The following is a 19,068-nucleotide window of genomic DNA, read 5'->3' on the forward strand; positions in this document are numbered from 1 at the left end:
CATCACACTATTAAATAGGAAAATTGATTTGGCGGTTAATTCAAATTCAAAAGCTAGTTCATGAAGCGAGAATTGTCCAAAACTAAATAAGACAGATTGACTCCACCACCGTTGGGGGTAGCTAACACCTCTATGCATGCTCAGATCTGGCAACTGAAACTTGAATAACATAATATGAGGGTCCAACATTGGGTAAATTAATAAGAAATTGGATGGGTCTGATTCTAATAATACTATGATAAAAATAAAAATAAAAAAAAAAAAAGTTGATTGAGCCAAACAAAGCTCAAGTCTAAAAGATAACTCATGAAGTGAAAGAAAAATTGCAGCCACATCCGCCGTGTACCAATATGGGAACTGCGTATATAATTAGTCAATTTCGTAGTCATATACTATTAGAAGAAGTATTTGGCAAAACAAGAGCCCACTATATTTGTCTTTTTTACTGCAAGTCAGCAAGTGGTCATTTGGAATTATATGCTACTGCATAACTTTCCCTATGAGTCTAATTGACCTCCACACATTCAGGATCCTCATCTATGTACCAGCTCAATTACCATCTTCTCTCTATCCTTATATAAGACAACAGAAAAGAGAAAAAGTGATAACACAAAAAGGGAGAAAGTGAAAAAGAAATAGTAGTTCACATCCACTAGCAATTTTATTTTATTTTTTTAAAAAAAAACTGCGTTCTCTCTTTTTGATCATAGCTAGATAGCAATATTTGATTGAATATTCAAGATGTTGGAAGGGAAAGCAGTAATTGGAGACACAGACATGCTTGCAACTATGCAACAAGATGCCTTAGATTTAGCTGCAAAGGCACTTGACATCTTCGATGTAACTGAGGCTACTGAAATTGCCCGCTTCCTTAAGAAGGTAAATGATAGATCATTTTTTTTTTCTTGTTCTGTAATTTCTTAGACTAGGGTTTATAGTAGCTAGAAGCAACTTTAGGATTTGGATCAATGTTTTTGTTCTTATTGATTGCATTTTAATTATTGTGAATTTAAAATATAGTATATCTTAATCAAAAATTTAATAATTTTATATTTACATATAGTAGGTGGTTGAGATTATGAGTGCTCCTTAGGTGTAATGTTTGTTGGTATGGTAATAATTCACATTTTATTGCCAAAAAATAATAATTTATATTTACATGTATAAGTTCAGTGTCGAAAACTTGGGTTCAGTTGAATCCATACCCTGTTAGCTATATTTGCCATTCACTCTGGCGGATCAAAATTCTAATAATGGGATCCAAATACAATAGAGAATTTCGCAACTAGAATTCGAACCTACAACCTACAGTTTTTGAGTTATCTTTACTACTGCACTAGAAAGTTTTCGTGTGGCTAGGGGATACACACACGAAAATAATTTACTCATATTCAAAGTATAATTTTTTAAGTGGAAGGAATTAATTACCGCGGAGAAGCCACTAATTTCGATTGGCGGATTCATAAGGATTCAAAAATGTCATATCTGCGATTTGAACCTGTATTTCTCTTTATGTTAAGGAATTCAAATATATATATAAAAGAAATTGTCATTATTTTTTTACTTGAATCTCGGTGTAACTTCGTGACAAAGACAATTCAATTGAATTCCCTTGTATGTGGCTTCACCACTATTTAATAAAACACCCTTCGAACCATCGCCTCAGATGATTTATGAACCCGTTCACTTAATACCAACCCCCCCCCCCCCCCCCAACAAACCCCTTTTTTTTCAATTTGATGATGTGGGGCTCCTAGTCATGAATATGTATATGCTAATTACTAAACATACCACAATTAATAAAAGAGTTTGGATTTTGGTTATGTTGGATGCAGGAATTTGATACAATGTATGGACCAGGATGGCAATGCATAGTAGGGACAGATTTTGGTTCATTTGTAACACATTGTTATGGTTGTTTTATCCATTTTTATATAGGGAGCCTTGCTATATTGCTCTTCAAGGGCTCTGCTGCTGTCGAGGATCCCAAAGCTCAGGCTAACGCTGATCGTTTCTCAGCTCTACAGGAAATCGCCTGAACTCACTTCTCCATTTTACATGTACAATATTAATTAGGAAAAGATGAAAAAAACAATTAGGAAGTTCCATAATTTCACATTTATTTTCCATTTGTCTCTTAACTTATTTGAGTTATGTATATGTCAATTCGATCTGGTCGTCGATCAATTTAATTTTTGTTGACTATTCTATGTTACAATTCTTTGATGAGTAATATTTTTCATCCTTATTTGGAGTTTGAACAAGAAGAATGTTGAGAATCAATTGTGTGGTACTTGTTATTGTACGAGTCAATTGGTTTTGTAATTCTTTAGAAATTTCATTTTTTGCTTTATTATCTTTTTGATACATAAAAATCTGAAATCATACATTAGAAATCTTTGCTAGATCATATCTTTTATTGAAGTTGTAAAGGGCTATGTCCAACCATTTTTTCGTAATAATCTACCGAAAACCAAACGTGGTTCAGAACTGAATTTTCTAATCGTATTTTGCAAGGCCTAAGTTCTTGCTTGAGAATAACTCGATAATCGGTAAAGGAAAAAAATAGGCTGTCCAAAGTGCTGGGTTACATGGCTTATGATCTAATGAGCTCCCTTTCTTTACTGAGTGATTTGAGATTCATTGTTACTCATTATAATTAGTAGAGGCCAAATTTTTCTATTTTTGGAAATTTTCCTCATCATCATTATATATTGCGGCGATCATTTTGTGTTTGATTGACGTGCTTGATTCTAAACTATACATTTCATTATCTTTGTCATTTCTGCATGTAAATCTTATAAGAATACAAACAAAGATAACTCGAGCCGCCGAGGCGTATCTAGCCTACAAGTTAGGGGTTCAATTGAACCCCAAACTTTCGACACGGAGCCTAAATTTATGTGTAAAATATTATTAAAATTGCAATATATAGTAGATATGAACCCCTAACTTTAAAAATATAATGGGTTCAATGCTAAAAATCTTAAGATTGAACTCATAAAATTTAAATCCTGAATCCGCCTCTGACTCGAGGTTGTGTTGCATTTAGTCAACTCAAGGAACTTCTAATGATTTGATGTTTGTTTTACAAGTAGCATTTTGTTTAAATCATTTTTACTAGGTATTGAGTGTCTTATTTTTGTTTCCGACTTTTATTCTGAATAATATTTCTTCACAATTCAAGAGACATAATACATACTAGTAATAATAGCACAAAATTAAAGGCTTCTAGAATTATACGTGTAACATAGGAAGGGGAAAAAAGAGGGAAACCTCATTGTAATGAGTTACTACTTTCTTTTTCACTCCACGAAATAGAAAATGATTTCTGTCACACCAAGCCAATTGAATGGCAAGAGCTTTCTAGGTTCGATCTCCATATATCTTGGTGAAAAATATTTCGCTTGCGCTTCTCTTTAGTTTCTTGTTAAAAAACATATGTATAGAAAATATGTTGCGTCACATATGTATATAAATGGAGCAATGCACTTGTAGCAGTGGTCTGAAAATTATGGATTCAACTCCTGGATTGATTAAGCATTTTGATTAGATATATATGTACTATATCGCCTAATGCAGATCAATTGTTTTGGTTTAGATAGAACTTGCAGTTTCTCTCTTGGTGAAGATCAGGGACTACACATGGCCACATATATATGTTATACCAAATTAATTGTCCATTTGCTGAATTAAACAAAAGGCACCTGATATGTAAAAAGAACGTTAAGCCAGTCTAGCTCATAGAGACCCTATATAATGTTACTATCCCGTCCCTTTAAATAAAATATTAACCAATCAAAATGGAAATAACTTAGAAAACCTAGCCATTTTAGTATTAAAAAAACATTACCTGTCTAACCAAGTCCATGTTGAATAGTTTGTACTTGTATGGGGAAGCCATGAGAAGCTATTTTTTTCGGTTTATTTTCCACGTTGAAAAAGTAGCTTCTGCTCATACTCAAAAGTATCCTTTTCCAGAAATTTGGTCAATAATGTTAAACTTATTAAAATCAGTGAAAAGTTGTACATAAGGATGTGGTCTAGTCACAAATAGATAATAAAGTAAGTTGAGAACCAGGAAGTTTCAGGTAGTAAGTTGAGAACCAGGAAGTTTCAAGTTCAAATTCAATAGCGGTAAAAACACTTGGTGATTTCCATCTGTCCATGTCTTGATAAATAAAGTTGCCTGGTATCTATGCTGGTGCATGGGAGCTCACACGTACTCAGTGAAATTAACAAAGATGCACACAAATTGATCCAAACACCACGATTATAGAAAAAGAAATCCGAAAAGCTTGGACAACAACTATAATTCTGTTTTGTACCATGTTATTAACAGTTTTCTCTAGCAAGATAAAACTCTGGATAGGAGGATATGACATGGAGATACTCAAAAATCTACTAAACACTTCTCATTGGTTGATGCACAACTTCAAATGTATCTCACACCACAATTTCATAGCCTGGCAAACTTAGCCACCCACGTAATATTGGTCACTTTCTAAACACAAGAACCAGTGTTGTTGGGTGGGCCCCTCCAGATATCTCCAGCAGTTATATATATATTGTTCAAGAAACATAGTCAAATGTCATCAGGTCCAAGAAAGAAATTAAGAAAGAGAGAAAATGGCAGCAACCGGCAGCTCCGCCACAGTTGTTAGAGCAACTCCATTCTTGGGCCAGACCAAATATGTCAACCCTCTTAGAGATGTTGTTTCCATGGGCTCTGCCAAATTCACCATGGTAAATGTTTTAGTGATATTTTACCTCTATGTTTATGTTACATAAATATATTATAAAATACTGAATTCAGTTGAACCTGTTGGAACTTGGAACTATATTGTATTCGTCTTTGCTAAGTTGTTTGTCTTGTTTGTTTTTCTTTTTTAATGTTGTTAAGAGTAATGACCTATGGTATGGACCCGACCGTGTCAAGTACTTGGGACCATTTTCTGCTCAAACTCCTTCATACTTGACCGGAGAATTCCCCGGTGATTATGGATGGGACACAGCTGGTTTATCTGCTGATCCTGAGGCGTTTGCCAAGAACAGAGCTCTTGAGGTACTTTCTATTTCTTTTATAAGTAGTAAATTCGAAGTCCGGATAAAAGAAAAAGGCTATCGAACAATCATGTAGAAATGTATTTCCTCAGTTTCGTTTTATGTGACCGAAGTTTAAAACAAAATAAATTAAAGATTTTTGAAACTTATGATCTGAAATAACCTGTAGACATTTGTATGGCTATAATCATTTTATAGAGAATAAAATAGAAAGTTTAAAATTATTCTTATTCTAAACATAGAAATATGTCATGTTCTCGGGACAGACTAAAAAATGAAATGTGCTACATAAAATGTGACCGAAGGAGTACAAGTATAATGGATCTTTTCTAAATGTTGCATAAGACCCATATAATTGTTGACGACTAATATAGGATGAGACGCAATTGATTGATTGATGCTGAATAAAACTGTACAATTCTAGGTCATCCATGGGAGATGGGCCATGCTTGGAGCTTTGGGTTGCATTACACCAGAAGTTCTTGAGAAATGGGTGAAAGTGGACTTCAAGGAACCAGTATGGTTCAAAGCTGGAGCCCAAATCTTCAGTGATGGAGGACTGGACTATTTGGGCAACCCAAACCTTGTCCATGCTCAAAGCATTCTAGCAGTATTGGGCTTCCAAGTAGTTCTAATGGGCCTTGTAGAAGGTTTTAGAATTAATGGGCTACCTGGAGTTGGTGAAGGCAACAATCTCTACCCAGGTGGCCAATACTTTGACCCATTGGGCTTAGCAGATGACCCAACTACTTTCGCCGAGCTCAAGGTTAAGGAGATCAAGAATGGAAGATTGGCTATGTTCTCTATGTTTGGATTCTTCGTTCAAGCTATTGTAACTGGAAAAGGCCCGCTCGAGAACCTCTTGGATCACCTTGACAACCCTGTTGCCAACAATGCCTGGGTTTTTGCTACTAAGTTTGCTCCTGGATCTTAGATTTAACATTTTAACTTCCTCCATAAGAGGCTTGTACCACTTAAATCATTCATAATGCAAATATTTGGCAGATGAAAACTATTTTACCGCGCGATACATACACTTGAACCACTAGTTTCAGAACCACTAGCATTTCATTTGACTATTACGACAACAACAGATATGCTTCAATCGCAAGCAATCATATGAACCTTCACTATCTATCACTCCATTCAAGCTCATCTCAATTGAATATTACATAAAATAAAAATAAAAGCGCAAAATATTCTATATATTTTACTAGCATTAAAAGTCTCATACATGACTAAAAGACTCATTAAAAACATTGGACTTGAAGTAAACGTACTGACATCACAAAGATTTAACACTTTTTAAAGCGAAGGAGAGAGTCATACATAATAAAAGTAGGTCAACATTGGTGAAAAGAGTTGAAAGGAGAAACAAGAAGAATGCTCATAAGCAAAACACCATCACATTTGGCTACTCATTGTGGAGTGGTGAACAATCAAGTAATAACTTTTCTGCAATTGATCACCATCTTTCATAACAACTAATTACAACATTTGCTAATGCTTAGCATGTGGACAGAGAAAACTAGTCCCATTCTTTTGCAAGCTATCTGATGTACTTCCAAAACCTAGCATTGTTTACAACAGCCTATTCACAAACAAGCTCTTAACTATCTAGCCAAGGGATCACAGAGGATCCGTAACAAAGCACACATACTATTTCCCAATCACCACCAACTCTGCTACATTACCAACGATAGTTGGGGAAATTCGATTCACCTATACATTTTAACACCCTAAAGAAGAAAATGAGAAGCTAACATCACTTGCTCTTCTTACCCCACCATTTCCTACGAGTCTTCCCTGCTTTAGAATGACCGAGCTTGTGTACTTTTGTCTTTGTCTCCTTTAACCGGATCTTGTAATCTTTTTTCCATTCCTCAAACCTCCGTTTCAATCTCCGATACTCATCTGCAGGATTAGTAGAATGTAACTGCCCTGGCTTCAATTGAACAATTGCCATGGCTTCATCATCAAAATTCTGCTTCCGCTGCTCAAATTCCATATTAAGGTGGCTGACTAAGGATAAACCACCATTAACCTCTCTATTATTAGCTCCAACACCAAAGCTGTTGTTAGAAAATCTAACTGGAGTGTGCCCTGCAGGAGTGTCCATAGAGGTTGCATCATCAGAATCATAATAGTGAGGAGATGGGGAACCTTCGAGCTTTCCAGGTCGACCAGTAGTATCACCAGCACCAAGATTGTTCTTGGCTGCAGCTAGACTAGCCTGCTTTAGCAAAGCAATTGATGTTACAATAACCTTGTAAATCCAGAAATAGGGTTCGCGAGTATACACTCAACTTCCAGTAGAAAACTAACAAAAGAAGATTTGCTGATGTGACTGATGTAAGGGACATAGTGATCAGCCAATGAAAAAGGTTTTTTGTTTTCTTTATCTTGCGGATGCTTTTTCAACAGTACAGGAAGTATGAGTAGATTCAACAGAGCAACATAATGACAACATGCATTGGTTATTTTGGTTTTCTGTTCGTTACGTTAAAATACAGAATAATGTCTATCACATCATTGTAATGTCCATCTAGGATCATATTGCAGCATTCTAGAAATATGGATACCTGCAATGATGTAATTTTGTTTTGCCACATCTCCTCCATTGACCTCATCTTGGCCTCATATTCTAAGCATCGGGCCTCGAATTGGTTTACTTGTTCCTTCAGGGCAGCATTTTCCTTTTCCTTCTGTTCAAGGGTTGCCCCAGCCTTTAAAACCCGTCTTTCGAGGTCTTCTACAACAGAAGGTAAAATTTCTCGAGGCAACTCCTGCGTGGAAAAAAAATTCAAACTTACTACAACATCAACCAGGTTCTAAAGCAGTCAATAAAAATATCACAGACTGCATTGCTGCTTCCACTCTTCCAATTTAAGTTAATATCAGAATTCACTTTGAATGAATAGCCATAGTGCAATAAGAAATAAGGAAAGCATGAAAGATGAAGCCAATATTATCCTGATTGATCCATTGGTGACTCTTCACCAGCTGTCCTTTCCCTTTCCCCTTTTAGCTTCTAGGAGGGGCGACGGACGTATAAACCAAAAAAGAGCCTTACTACCCAGTTCTCTTACTATTTTTTTCTTTCAATCTAAATAATCAACACTCGGCATTTTCGAGATGCCAGAGCATTTCATCTTCCAAAGAAAGAATAAAAAAATGAAAAAAGATTCCCCTGAATCATGAAATCAGAAAAGCAGTTGCATACCCAAAATTGGTTTGAATTATCCCCAAAAAAAAAAAAAAGAAATACCTAAAATTGGCTTCATGAAACAGGCCACCAAATTCTTAAAGACATTAGTCCTGAAGCAGATTTTACAATTCTGAACGAAGAAAGAAGAAAAGTTAAAATAAAATTTATGGAAAAACTTTTCTAGAAAAACTAATTATTCAGTAATAAGGTCTATTAAGAGAACAAAAACTGAGGCACGAGGACTCCTAGTAAGGATATGTGTGAATCTTTATCACAGAGTACCTTGACCTCCGTTTTCCTGCCAGCTTTTTGTGTGTCTACATTTAACATTTTTGAATTCTGCAGTTTACTAAGATCCCTTCGAGCCAACCAGCCACGAATAGCTGCAATAAAGAAGACGTGTGATTAGATATATTTGGCTTCATAACAAAAGAGATACCATGCAAATAACTTTACCTGATTGTATCTGCACAACAGCCACCAGCTGCTCATCGCTTTCTTCGCTGGCAACCTGCCCTTTAGACCCCACTTTAGTATTATACTGCCTTCTTGCTATTTCACCACGAATAACTACAAGAACGAATGTTGACATCAAAACATCAGATACAATTCAACATTGGAGGCTTAACATTAATTTATATTGATGCATAGTAATATATTTTTTCTTTTTCTAAAATCACCGCAATGGCATCCCCAGTGCCCAAAAATATTGAAGATATCTAATATAGTCTTGAAATGGACAAATACTCCTACAAACTGATAGACACAACATTCTTCATGACTATCATCTTCTATTGTATTCTCAAAAAAAAAAAGGAAAGAAAAAAGAGGAGCTGCAAAGGGATCTGCTTTACATGATTGAAGTATGATTACTCCTCCTTTCAGCTCATGGAAGTGCCGACGAGCACGATGGCCACGAAAGCACTTCTGCACCTCTAGAGTACCTTGCAGAACTTGGTTCCTTACATCCTCCAATGCAGCAATCTACATGTCACACAAAAAGGAAATCCAATCTTCAATAGCAAACATAACATATTAGAGGAAATATGCTATATCCATAAGCCATAACTTTTGTCATTTTTAGCTATATCCATAAGCCATAACTTTTGTCGTTTTTATTGTTCTTTCTGATATGCATGGGACTACTCAAAAACCTTCTCTAAACGGACATATGCCTTCAAAAATATGATATGTCCTCAAAGTGATGCCACCAGTTTGTAAGACTCCACACTTTTTCTTAAGATAACTATGGTGTCTGGGCCAGCTTGCGTGCTCATCGCCGCACCACATGTTTTTTAAATCATTATTTGCTTCAACTATATAGCAGTAACGATTAGAAAGGTTTAAAATTTCTGATGCTTCTTTTAAATGATTAGGCAAATGACATAAATTCTTTAAAAAGAAAACATATCCACGCAAGAGAACAAGGAACGATGAACTCACCTGTCCTGCTCGGAAATATAACTTTGTATACCCAACTTGGTACAGTTCCGGAAGAATACCAAAATGCTGAAGAATGCCAACTGACATACTTAAAGGATCTTGGCATGCATTATCCTTTGGCAGAAGGAAGCCGTACCTAAAGTACCGCATTCATATAAGTCAACAAACAACCAAAAGAACAAATCAGCAACAAACTAAGGATCGTGTATGTCACCTGCTTGTGAATTCTTGATGTGTTACCCTAGTAGGATAGCCAGATCTTGATATTCTAACCACTTCAAGAACACCACAGCATCTGAGCTGTTCTATGACAAGATCTTTGTCAAACATGCCAGGAAGCTGCTTATTATTTGGTTTTATGCAACATATAAAGTGTGGGATGGTATTTTCCAACTGCTGCATCAATTTGAACAAATTATCCTGCCAGAAGGTTTTGATAAAGGACAACATTGAGAAACTATCATAGTACCCCAAGATACAAACTTTTATTTTCTAAGTGTTTAGTTTGTCAGCATGATCAAGTTCTATAGAAAATTTAAGTAAACAACCACCTTAAACTTAGTTGCAACACTTTGATACTGAACATCTGGCACCCCTGTATAGGTTGATGGAATTGAGAATTTTTTATCTTCAGGTAGGTGGCTTTCACTTGATAACAGTAGCTGAATTATGTCAGGAAGCAGCGCATCTCTGTTCTTTTCTAAGAAGCCAGTTGCATCATAAGTTACCTGAAAAACACACATATATAATTACAGAGTTCAGAGTTGGACAACTACAATGTGTAATTATAACTCGGAAATCCCACAGAGAAACATGTCCAATAAAGAGAATTTGCTGATTTTTCCCAAAACAAAATCTACATAATGTTTTTCTATAAAGCATCTAGTTTAAGGATAAAACACCAGGTAACCTTGCTCTATTTAACTCAACCACCTTTTCAATGAAGGAAGCTCTGCCAAAAAGGCAAACAAAGACACTGCAATTATTAAAAAAAGAGAACTCTTATTAAGAGGCTCATTAAGTAAGAGTTAGGTCTCCATATAAGCATATTGCCTGGTTAAAGGTTTTGACAACACCAAAAACCAAATTAAATTAAAGTGCAAGATAAGTATTATCTCAGATCATCAATAAAGGTATTATACCATCAAATGACTTAATGGTTAGTCATGAGTGACAATCTGCAGACATGTCAAGACCCAAAACCACAATTGCTCTAGAATAAATCAGAAACTTCTCACTAAACATTGTTAGACGAGTATCAGCTTAAGCCATGAAAATACTAATTAACGTCCGTGGAACTATTGCAAAAGACAAGAAAAGATGCATTTTATAAGAGAAACTGACCTCTCCAGCATAATGGCGAATAGAAAATCCTTCTCTTTCGCTTTTAAAGCAAGGGTTAGTTTTGATTTCCTGCTTAAGTTTACTCGCAAAGGTCAAATCAGTGGCTTTTAGTGAATTTGATTCTTCATTCAACAAAGATATAAGCCCAATATGTTTCTGTAAGATGAAAATGACAGTTCATCGATCAACTGTTATGTCCATTCAAATACATATTATAGATTGTGTAGCTAAAATACAGAGATTTTTATGATTGACACTGGTACTTTATACTCGAGATTTGCATTTTAAGACTTCAACCGTAAGAAGTAATACAACGATAAAAAAAGTTGTGGTGGCAGCAATATCAAATAGAACTTGTGACAACATGAACAGAGGCATTTTTATCCTTCTCTTCCAACTCAATAATTAAACATGGAAAGAGTAATCAGACTAAACGAGAAAAAGATGTAAAAACCTTTTTTTGAAAAAAGAGTAACAACAGTGTGACTGCAATTAAGAACGAATGTAAACGTGTAATCCGGGACAGAAGAAAGTTGTCAGACTATATAACTCCTGAGGCCAAATAAATAGGAAAAAGAACCGAAAGGAAAAAATACCTTTTCGAAAAGGTCCAGGCACTCTTGGTTGTCTTCAAAATCTACTTTTGCCCAATCAATTCCATCCAATTCATATTCCTGATATGTAAAACATAAGTTCTTGTATCGACATCTCAAAACTATGCTGCAAGGAATATCTTCAGGAGAATATAAAGCCCAAAAATGCACAGGATAACTACAGAGAGAAAAGCCTGAGTCTAACAATCTCCATTTTTTATGCATAACATCAAAAAATTTCCAGCAGCCACTGATCTTAAATGCCCTTAGAGTTTCTGTAGAGAGTATATTACTCTACGGTAGATCGGGAAGTAGGGAACTAGCAGTACAAACGAGAAATAAATTGATACAATTGAAATGACAAAATGTAAATAGGCAAAAGGTAAATAGAGGAGGAAGAGATTGTGCATTGTGTTATTCAAAAGTCCGACTACACAATCGTAAAATGCTTCCTTTGAATACGTAAAGTACAAGGCTAATGACGCAATAAGAATGACTAGGAACAATCGTGATATGCTTACCTCTTGCTCGAGTTTCAATAGATGTCTGTTGACATGCTGCTGGAGCCTCTCATTTGCATAGTTTATGAAAAATTGTTCGAAGGTGTTTCTCTGAAAAGTGGGAATGGGACTATCAAGGTGGACAAAAGGAATCTCTCTATGCAGTATAATAGTGAAAAAAAATCACCCGCAGATCAATTTACCTTAAATGATTCAAAACCATAAATGTCTAGAATATTTATGGATCTACCCGTCTGTTCTTTACCCATTGCAAGGTTTCTGTTCATTTGATCTACTATCCAGTCAAACAAGTTTGCATAAATGAACTTTGCCAATGCATCTCTTCTATAAGTTGCCTGAACCAGAGTGAAAACGAGTCATTTTCTCAAGAGAAGAAATGAGAATGCTAAATTCAATATAGTAGAATAATTAATTGTGAATAATGCAGATTCTGATCAATATCAGGATGAGAATTGACAGAAAGAGAAAATCAGGAAGAGATGGAATATAAAACTAAAAGTACTTCAACTAACCTGCTCCATAGTTAAACTCTTGGCAACTTTATCTTTGCCGACTTGTATTTGGCTTGTGGATAAAGCTAGTATGAGGTCATTTACACTACAGCCTATCAAGCTAGCAGCATTTGTAACAGCTGCAATATCAAATATGGTGACAAACCAAACAGATAAAGAAGACCTCCATACAAGTACAGATATAAATGAATATAAAAATGTTGAAGACCTAGCATACAAAGTTAAGCAAGAAACTTCACAATTATTGTAACGAAGTAAAATACAAGAGGTGCCGGAAAGAATTATCATGAGAATGCAGAAGATATTTGCATGAACCCGAACAACCGAGGCTTTATGACATGTAAAACGCTCTGGCCTAAAAAAGTTGACAAGCGTATGATAGACCCGGAATACTGAAGAGAAACGGAGTTAAGAAGAGTACTTCTGGAGTTAAAATAACTACTCCAAAGAAAAATAACCAACTGACAAGGGGAAATATGACAGACTGCCCTTAACTCAAAAGGGAAGAAAGTGTTAAAGCTGAAACCGACAAGATGCCGAACAAAAGTCAAGTCCAGATATTCACAGTTGGAAAGCTAACTTACAATTGACCAAGAGTAATTACTTATATATGTATAGGATTATGAAAATCATATCTGCTAATACTTTCAGAAAGAACAAAATTCAAGAGGATCAACATTAGCTAAACTGCTACATTGACAAGATAGCGCACCTTCACTTTGCACAACTTCAACATGGCTTTCATTGTCAATTACTTGGAATGTTATATTTCCCAGCCATAGAACTGAAGCAATCATCTGAAAAGCATGCTCTTGATCCCTTCCAGAAATCCTAACAGTATTTAGGGCTTCCTGGGAAAGTGAGAGAAAGAAAGGAAATAATTATAAACAAGATCCAGCACGGCATTGAACTGAAAGAACAGAAATCAACATAAGTTGACCATGTCTTATCCCTCAAGGCTCACCATAAGCTTACAAAATTCCTCGGCATCATCAACGTCATGGATCGCCAAGCAGTCACTCTGGTTGAGATATTTGTATTCTGATGCACCTTTTAACTTAAGTTTATCTGAGAATAAATCAAATAACAGTTCTGAAAACGAAATATTCTGCAACTTCTTTAACTAACTTATAAAAAAAATGAATCTTTAACTAACACCCCAGCTCCCCTAAAGAAGAGAAATAGAAACAAAGAATTATCAAAAGCTGTACAGAAGCCGTTGTCATTTCTAGATACCGCAAAACCAAAAACAGAAAATTTATAGAGCACTAGCTAGAAAGGAAAAAGGAAGTTCAATATCTTAAATATTCTCCTTGCTAGAAAACAAAAAGTTATATACACATAATATTGAAAGATATTCCATTTCAACCAGGTTTTCTAAATCCAACAAAATTTCTCACTTTATAAATGATTCATAAACTGTATGCATAACTTCTATATTTTTCTGCTCGAAAGTTCCACTTCCATGTTTAACATCTTGTTGGAAACACTACAGTTTTGTGACTGTTACTTAACACTTGTATCCTATTATATTGATTTTTTATAACTTCAAAATCACAACCCTGATTTCACCTTTACGATCACAGAATTACTAGTTCTGAAGATATGTGAAAAACATCTCAGGTGTTGTAACCAGTTAACCATACAGCATTAAAAACAGAATTCTTTTGACAGTGAAGATATATTGCAAGGCAAAAGCCATGTAAAGTCCTAAGAATGAAATAAGCAACAAGAAAATACAATAAAAGGTCCAATATCAATTACAGACCTCTCAAAGTAGGTGGAACCCCGGCACATAGTTGGTAAAAGATATGGTAGGACCTCTCTCCATCGACCAGTTGAACCACTCTCGACTGCCCAAAGAAGACATTATGTTTCAAAAGATTTAGATTGTGATAGTAACTATATAACTTCAACAAGAAATTCACAGTCGAGAGGAGAAGAAAATCACACCTTTTCGAGAAGTACTACTCATTATTTTAGCATTAAGGCATTGGACATGCACAAAAATGTATAAAAGTCAGTAACAGTTATCAAAGGACAATAACAATAAATTGCATTCTCTGAGAAAACCAAGGGACAATTACACTTACAGGTTTGTATTTTAGCACCACATATCCTTCCTGTTGCATTAAACTGAATTTCAATCAACTTTCCCTGCATCCATCAGGGACAACTGTCAGAAAAGTGCAATAAATGGGGAAATAACATAAATAAACTTCTCACTTCCAGTTCACCCCTCCCTTCTTGAATATAGGAAAGTAACAGGAAAACAGGCATAGAGACTGACAAATCGACTGGAGTTGCTGTTCCTGGAAGTTTTGGCATTCCCAAAGGCCTCCAATATGTAGCTTGTTTGCAGCACCTCCTTCTCTATCCCGTTACTGCCTCCACCAAGCTTAGCCAAGTATTCCATTGCAATCTTTGCTGTTTCCGTCTTCCCAGATCCACTTTCCCCACTGTATGATATGAAGATTAATTAGTTCCTCCTAATCATTTAAAACACCCTGATTTGATAATCACAATCTAAGACATCAATCACTGAACCAGAGTAGAAATACACTAAAGGTAACAAAGAGACAATTTCACCAACCTTATGATGATAGATTGACTTATTTCATCTGCAAGATTCAAAAGGTAAAGAAAAGAAATAAGGATCACCTTGCATCTAAAGTTTTTAAGGATCTAACAATGATCCTTTTGCATATAATAAAATAAATATGGTTCCAAGGAAAACCTTCCATCATTCGATCATAGGCAGAGTCAGCAGTAGAATAAACATGAGGATCATTCAAGAGCTTCTGTCTGTAAGCTGTAATAAATTCGTCCCCATACAATTGGACTTCTTTGAAGGGATTGATAGCTATTAAAACAGGCCCTGCCTTACTCTGCAGGCATAGGGGACAAAAAAAAATTAAAAGAGGAGAGACATGGAATTACATGTGAGGCATAAATGCAGTTCAGTATTTTACGTACATATATAATGTCCCGCGCATATCTATGTTGAAGGTTGTGAAGAACTGATGGCTCGTTCAGATAACTAAGCTGCATGAGATCATCCACACCCTCAAGAACATCCGGATTAGCCGGCAATACCTCTTCTACAGACACTGTCACAACCTAAAGTATGACAAAGTCTAAGTCTGATGCTTCTTGTTAACTTTAAATATTCATCATCAGGAAATAGCAGGAATACGTGAACTCACACTGCCATCAGAAAGTAATACCATAGCTTTCTCTCCTGAAGTTGATTGAATCTGTCCTGTTACCCATTGTCCATTCCTCAAGCGACACCAGATGCAAAGCTTCTGAAAACAGAGCTTAGAAGTTCAGCGTGGTCAACTAAACATAGCTTTTAGTTACATAACAAAATCATCCGAGTACAACCCAGAATCATCCAACAGTAAACAAACCAGACACAGTGACAAAACAAGTGGAGCTCAAACCAGCACATGTACAAATTTTGCTTATCATATTTAGTTAAAAATGTTAACTTTCTAGATTCAATAGAAAACTAAGTTCTTGAAACCTATGAACTGGAAATATTGCAGCAGTTCATTATCTTAGGTATACAACAAAACAGGAGAACTACTCTATCTGAACCTTACAAGTTTCCCTAATCCCAGATGCGAGCAACTCCTCGTGAAAAAAGATAGTCATAATTTGTTCAAACTCATAGGATTCTAAAACCACTACAGATTTCCCACTGATCTACAGTTGAACCAAGGCAATATGAAGGAAATTACACATAAATCAAAAATAGTTGAAGTCGGTTATATGAGCTCAACTCCAAATACACTTTTTTTTTTTTTCAACTTCAACTAAATATTATCCAAATGCCTACATTATTTGAAATTGATGATGGCCAAATGAACATTTGAAACAATGGAATACTTATAACTTGTGGAACTGAAGAAAATACACTTATTACATTAACTTTTTTGTTTTACCTTCTTAACAAAATAATCGATGTGATCGCCCCAATATTCATTTAGCCATCATCATTTGCAAGGCATTTGGACAAAATGAACTTCACTATTTGAAATAATGGTATACTACAACTTCTAAAACTAAAGATAATAACACTTACTAAAAATAACTTTCTTTTTTACCTTCTTAACGAAATAATCCATTCGATCATCCCATTCATCCCACAATCTCTTTCTACTTTCCTTCTTTACTGACTTCATTACATACGGTGATTCACTAACTTCCCTTTCTTTAACCTTCATACCACCAAAAACATTTCTTTTCAACACATTACACTCTTCCTTTTCACTATTCTCCAATTTAACAACACCCCCTTTTTCGATACTTTTCGTTAAAATTCTCTTTGGTGATGGAGGCCTAGTCTTGGATTTTAATTTGGGTCGGGTCGGTAAAGCGGGTGGTAAATCTTTTGGTTTCTCATTTTCATCTCTTTGTTTGAGAGATTCTAACATTTCCTCTAATGAACTACGAACTATACTAGATGTTGAAATTGACAACATTTTTTAACAGTTTTTGTAATTTGAAGTGGAATTATATGTATTTGAACAATGTCTTAAGCAACATTGCTCAAAGAAACAATTCTAAAACCCTAATTCAGAATTTTCAACAAACCAAAAAAAAAAAAAAAATCAAACTTGTACAGAAGATTCATAAAAATGCATAAACCTCGAGATTTTTAAAAGATGTCTGAAGAAAAAAAAAACAGATTTAGGAAAGACAATAAAACTCTGAGCTGTTGAACTTTTTTTCTTTATTTCCCACAGAACAAGATTGTGGAAAACGAAGTTCTTAGGGAAAAACAAAAAAAAAAACTTCTTTTTAGGCTAATGTAATTTTTTTGCATGAAATGCAAACAAATTAAACTCTTTTAAGGAATAGAGAAGAAGAACAGAGAGGAAACAAAGCTTCTTCTTTTTTGAAATCTTGTTTATTGAAAGGAAAGGGAAAAGGGTGTTTACTTTTGTGTTGGGTGTTGGTTGTTTTTTATTTTTAGAAAAACAAAAACTGCCGTTCAGATAGAACCAAATATAGGAAATAATGGGATATGGAAAAGTTCAAATTTATGATGTTTGGTCTGAGTAGGAGTAGTAGGATGATTTGGATTTGAAGGAACCGTTGGATTTTATAAAGGAGATTAATGTATAAATAAATAAATTTGAATTTTATGTGGGGCCTGGGATTTAGATATATGTATATAGTAGATGTATACTAGTAGTAAAGTCCTTGCATGCTAAAATAGCATAGACTTGAAATTTTGAAGTGGCAGACAGAGACACCTGAAAGGGAAATGGATAAAATGGGACATGGGGGTATCTAATTGGGTCCTGTAACTCTCTCTAATTACACTTGTAGACTTCAAATTGACAATTCTCCGTTTAACGTCCAGCATTATTTTCCCGATAATTATGAATTTTGTTTGTGTGAGCTGATTAAATATAGCTGATAAAAATCAAGTGCTGAAAAATATTATTAGTCATTGAAATTGCTTTTATAAATAAGTAATTATGTGTTTGGATAGAAGCTATTCATGAGTTAGCTATTCATATATTACTTATTCCGTCTTCAACCTTGCATAAATAATAGATAAGTTCCTCATAATTTATACATGTATTAATCATGTGGTACTGTAAACTGGTAACCAAACACTGCACTTGATGTGTTGAATTTCTATGCATAATAACTAAAATGTTAACAAATGTGGTACTAGTTATGTTGATTTTAATATATGAATAATTTACTTCTTAAGCAGCAATCAAAACGACCCCTTAGTGTATTTGGTTAAAAAAGTTGTTGGATTAACACCTTTTTCCGTTATGTCTTATATATCTTTAAAATTATTTATATAAAATATAAATTTAAAAATATTTTCAATAGAAAAGATGAATGATGAAAATAGAATAAAAAGGCAATTAAAAGTTATGTTTTAGGATGAGCATTTTCGGAAATTACAAAAGTATTATGGTAAATTGTAGAAAGTTTAGTCAAAAAGTAAAGTTCTTATAAGCTATAAAATCATAATTGAGGATGTTCAATTTATGACTTTTGATTTATTTTAATTTTATAAACACTTGATTTATAAGTATTTTTAGTGTCTATCAAACGGACAGACATGTTAATCACTTATTTAACATCAGGGAGTAGAATGTGCGTTCTCTATCTCAAAACATATTTTTTTCTTTCTATTTTGAAATTTATTTTAAAATGATAGTACTCTCAACATTTTCACAACTTTAACAATTAAAATTCATGTAACAAGTTGGTTTCAACTTTGACATGATACGTTTTGTTAAATACACTAATTTATCATCTATTGTTTTAATATTCTGTACTTGTATGATATATACAGGTCAAATTAACAATAGTGCTTTAATTATTGTCACGTTCAATAATTT

General features: G+C 34.6%; 3 protein-coding genes across 8 annotated transcripts; 2 read left to right on the forward strand and 1 right to left on the reverse strand.

The window, feature by feature from the left end:
• The first annotated feature begins 516 nt into the window (after window positions 1-516).
• LOC132618925 (uncharacterized) lies at window positions 517-2,210 on the forward strand. The gene is made up of 2 exons (XM_060333916.1): window positions 517-879; window positions 1,836-2,210. The coding sequence occupies exons 1-2, from the start codon at window positions 742-744 to the stop codon at window positions 2,037-2,039; spliced, it is 342 nt and encodes a 113-aa protein (XP_060189899.1). The 5' UTR covers window positions 517-741; the 3' UTR covers window positions 2,040-2,210.
• A 2,375-nt stretch (window positions 2,211-4,585) lies between these two features.
• On the forward strand, window positions 4,586-6,079 carry LOC132620448 (chlorophyll a-b binding protein 13, chloroplastic). The gene is made up of 3 exons (XM_060335124.1): window positions 4,586-4,746; window positions 4,904-5,065; window positions 5,489-6,079. Exons 1-3 carry the CDS (start codon window positions 4,630-4,632, stop codon window positions 5,996-5,998), a joined length of 789 nt encoding a protein of 262 aa, XP_060191107.1. The 5' UTR covers window positions 4,586-4,629; the 3' UTR covers window positions 5,999-6,079.
• Window positions 6,080-6,454: 375 nt separating this feature from the next.
• On the reverse strand, window positions 6,455-17,804 carry LOC132620447 (myosin-2-like). 6 transcript variants are annotated; one of them, XR_009574915.1, is made up of 25 exons: window positions 16,798-17,803; window positions 15,892-15,993; window positions 15,662-15,805; window positions 15,423-15,573; window positions 15,279-15,306; window positions 14,976-15,144; window positions 14,779-14,842; window positions 14,639-14,652; window positions 14,454-14,538; window positions 13,650-13,753; window positions 13,398-13,536; window positions 12,686-12,804; window positions 12,356-12,508; window positions 12,174-12,263; window positions 11,656-11,733; window positions 11,060-11,215; window positions 10,267-10,443; window positions 9,930-10,135; window positions 9,716-9,851; window positions 9,127-9,256; window positions 8,729-8,842; window positions 8,555-8,655; window positions 8,333-8,402; window positions 7,647-7,850; window positions 7,161-7,297 (listed from the first exon to the last, which is right to left on the reverse strand). XR_009574915.1 is itself a non-coding variant. In XM_060335120.1 (24 exons), the coding sequence occupies exons 1-24, from the start codon at window positions 17,173-17,175 to the stop codon at window positions 6,830-6,832; spliced, it is 3,513 nt and encodes a 1,170-aa protein (XP_060191103.1). In that variant the 5' UTR covers window positions 17,176-17,800; the 3' UTR covers window positions 6,455-6,829. The 6 variants fall into 6 exon arrangements, 4 of the variants coding, with proteins under 4 accessions (XP_060191103.1, XP_060191104.1, XP_060191105.1 ...); XR_009574917.1 differs by having other exon boundaries at window positions 7,163-7,300; window positions 16,798-17,804; XM_060335120.1 differs by lacking the exon at window positions 8,333-8,402 and having other exon boundaries at window positions 6,455-7,300; window positions 16,798-17,800.
• Between the last annotated feature and the right edge of the window lie 1,264 nt (window positions 17,805-19,068).

Source organism: Lycium barbarum, chromosome 11 (genome assembly GCF_019175385.1).
Source record: "Lycium barbarum isolate Lr01 chromosome 11, ASM1917538v2, whole genome shotgun sequence".
NCBI lineage: Eukaryota > Viridiplantae > Streptophyta > Magnoliopsida > Solanales > Solanaceae > Lycium > Lycium barbarum.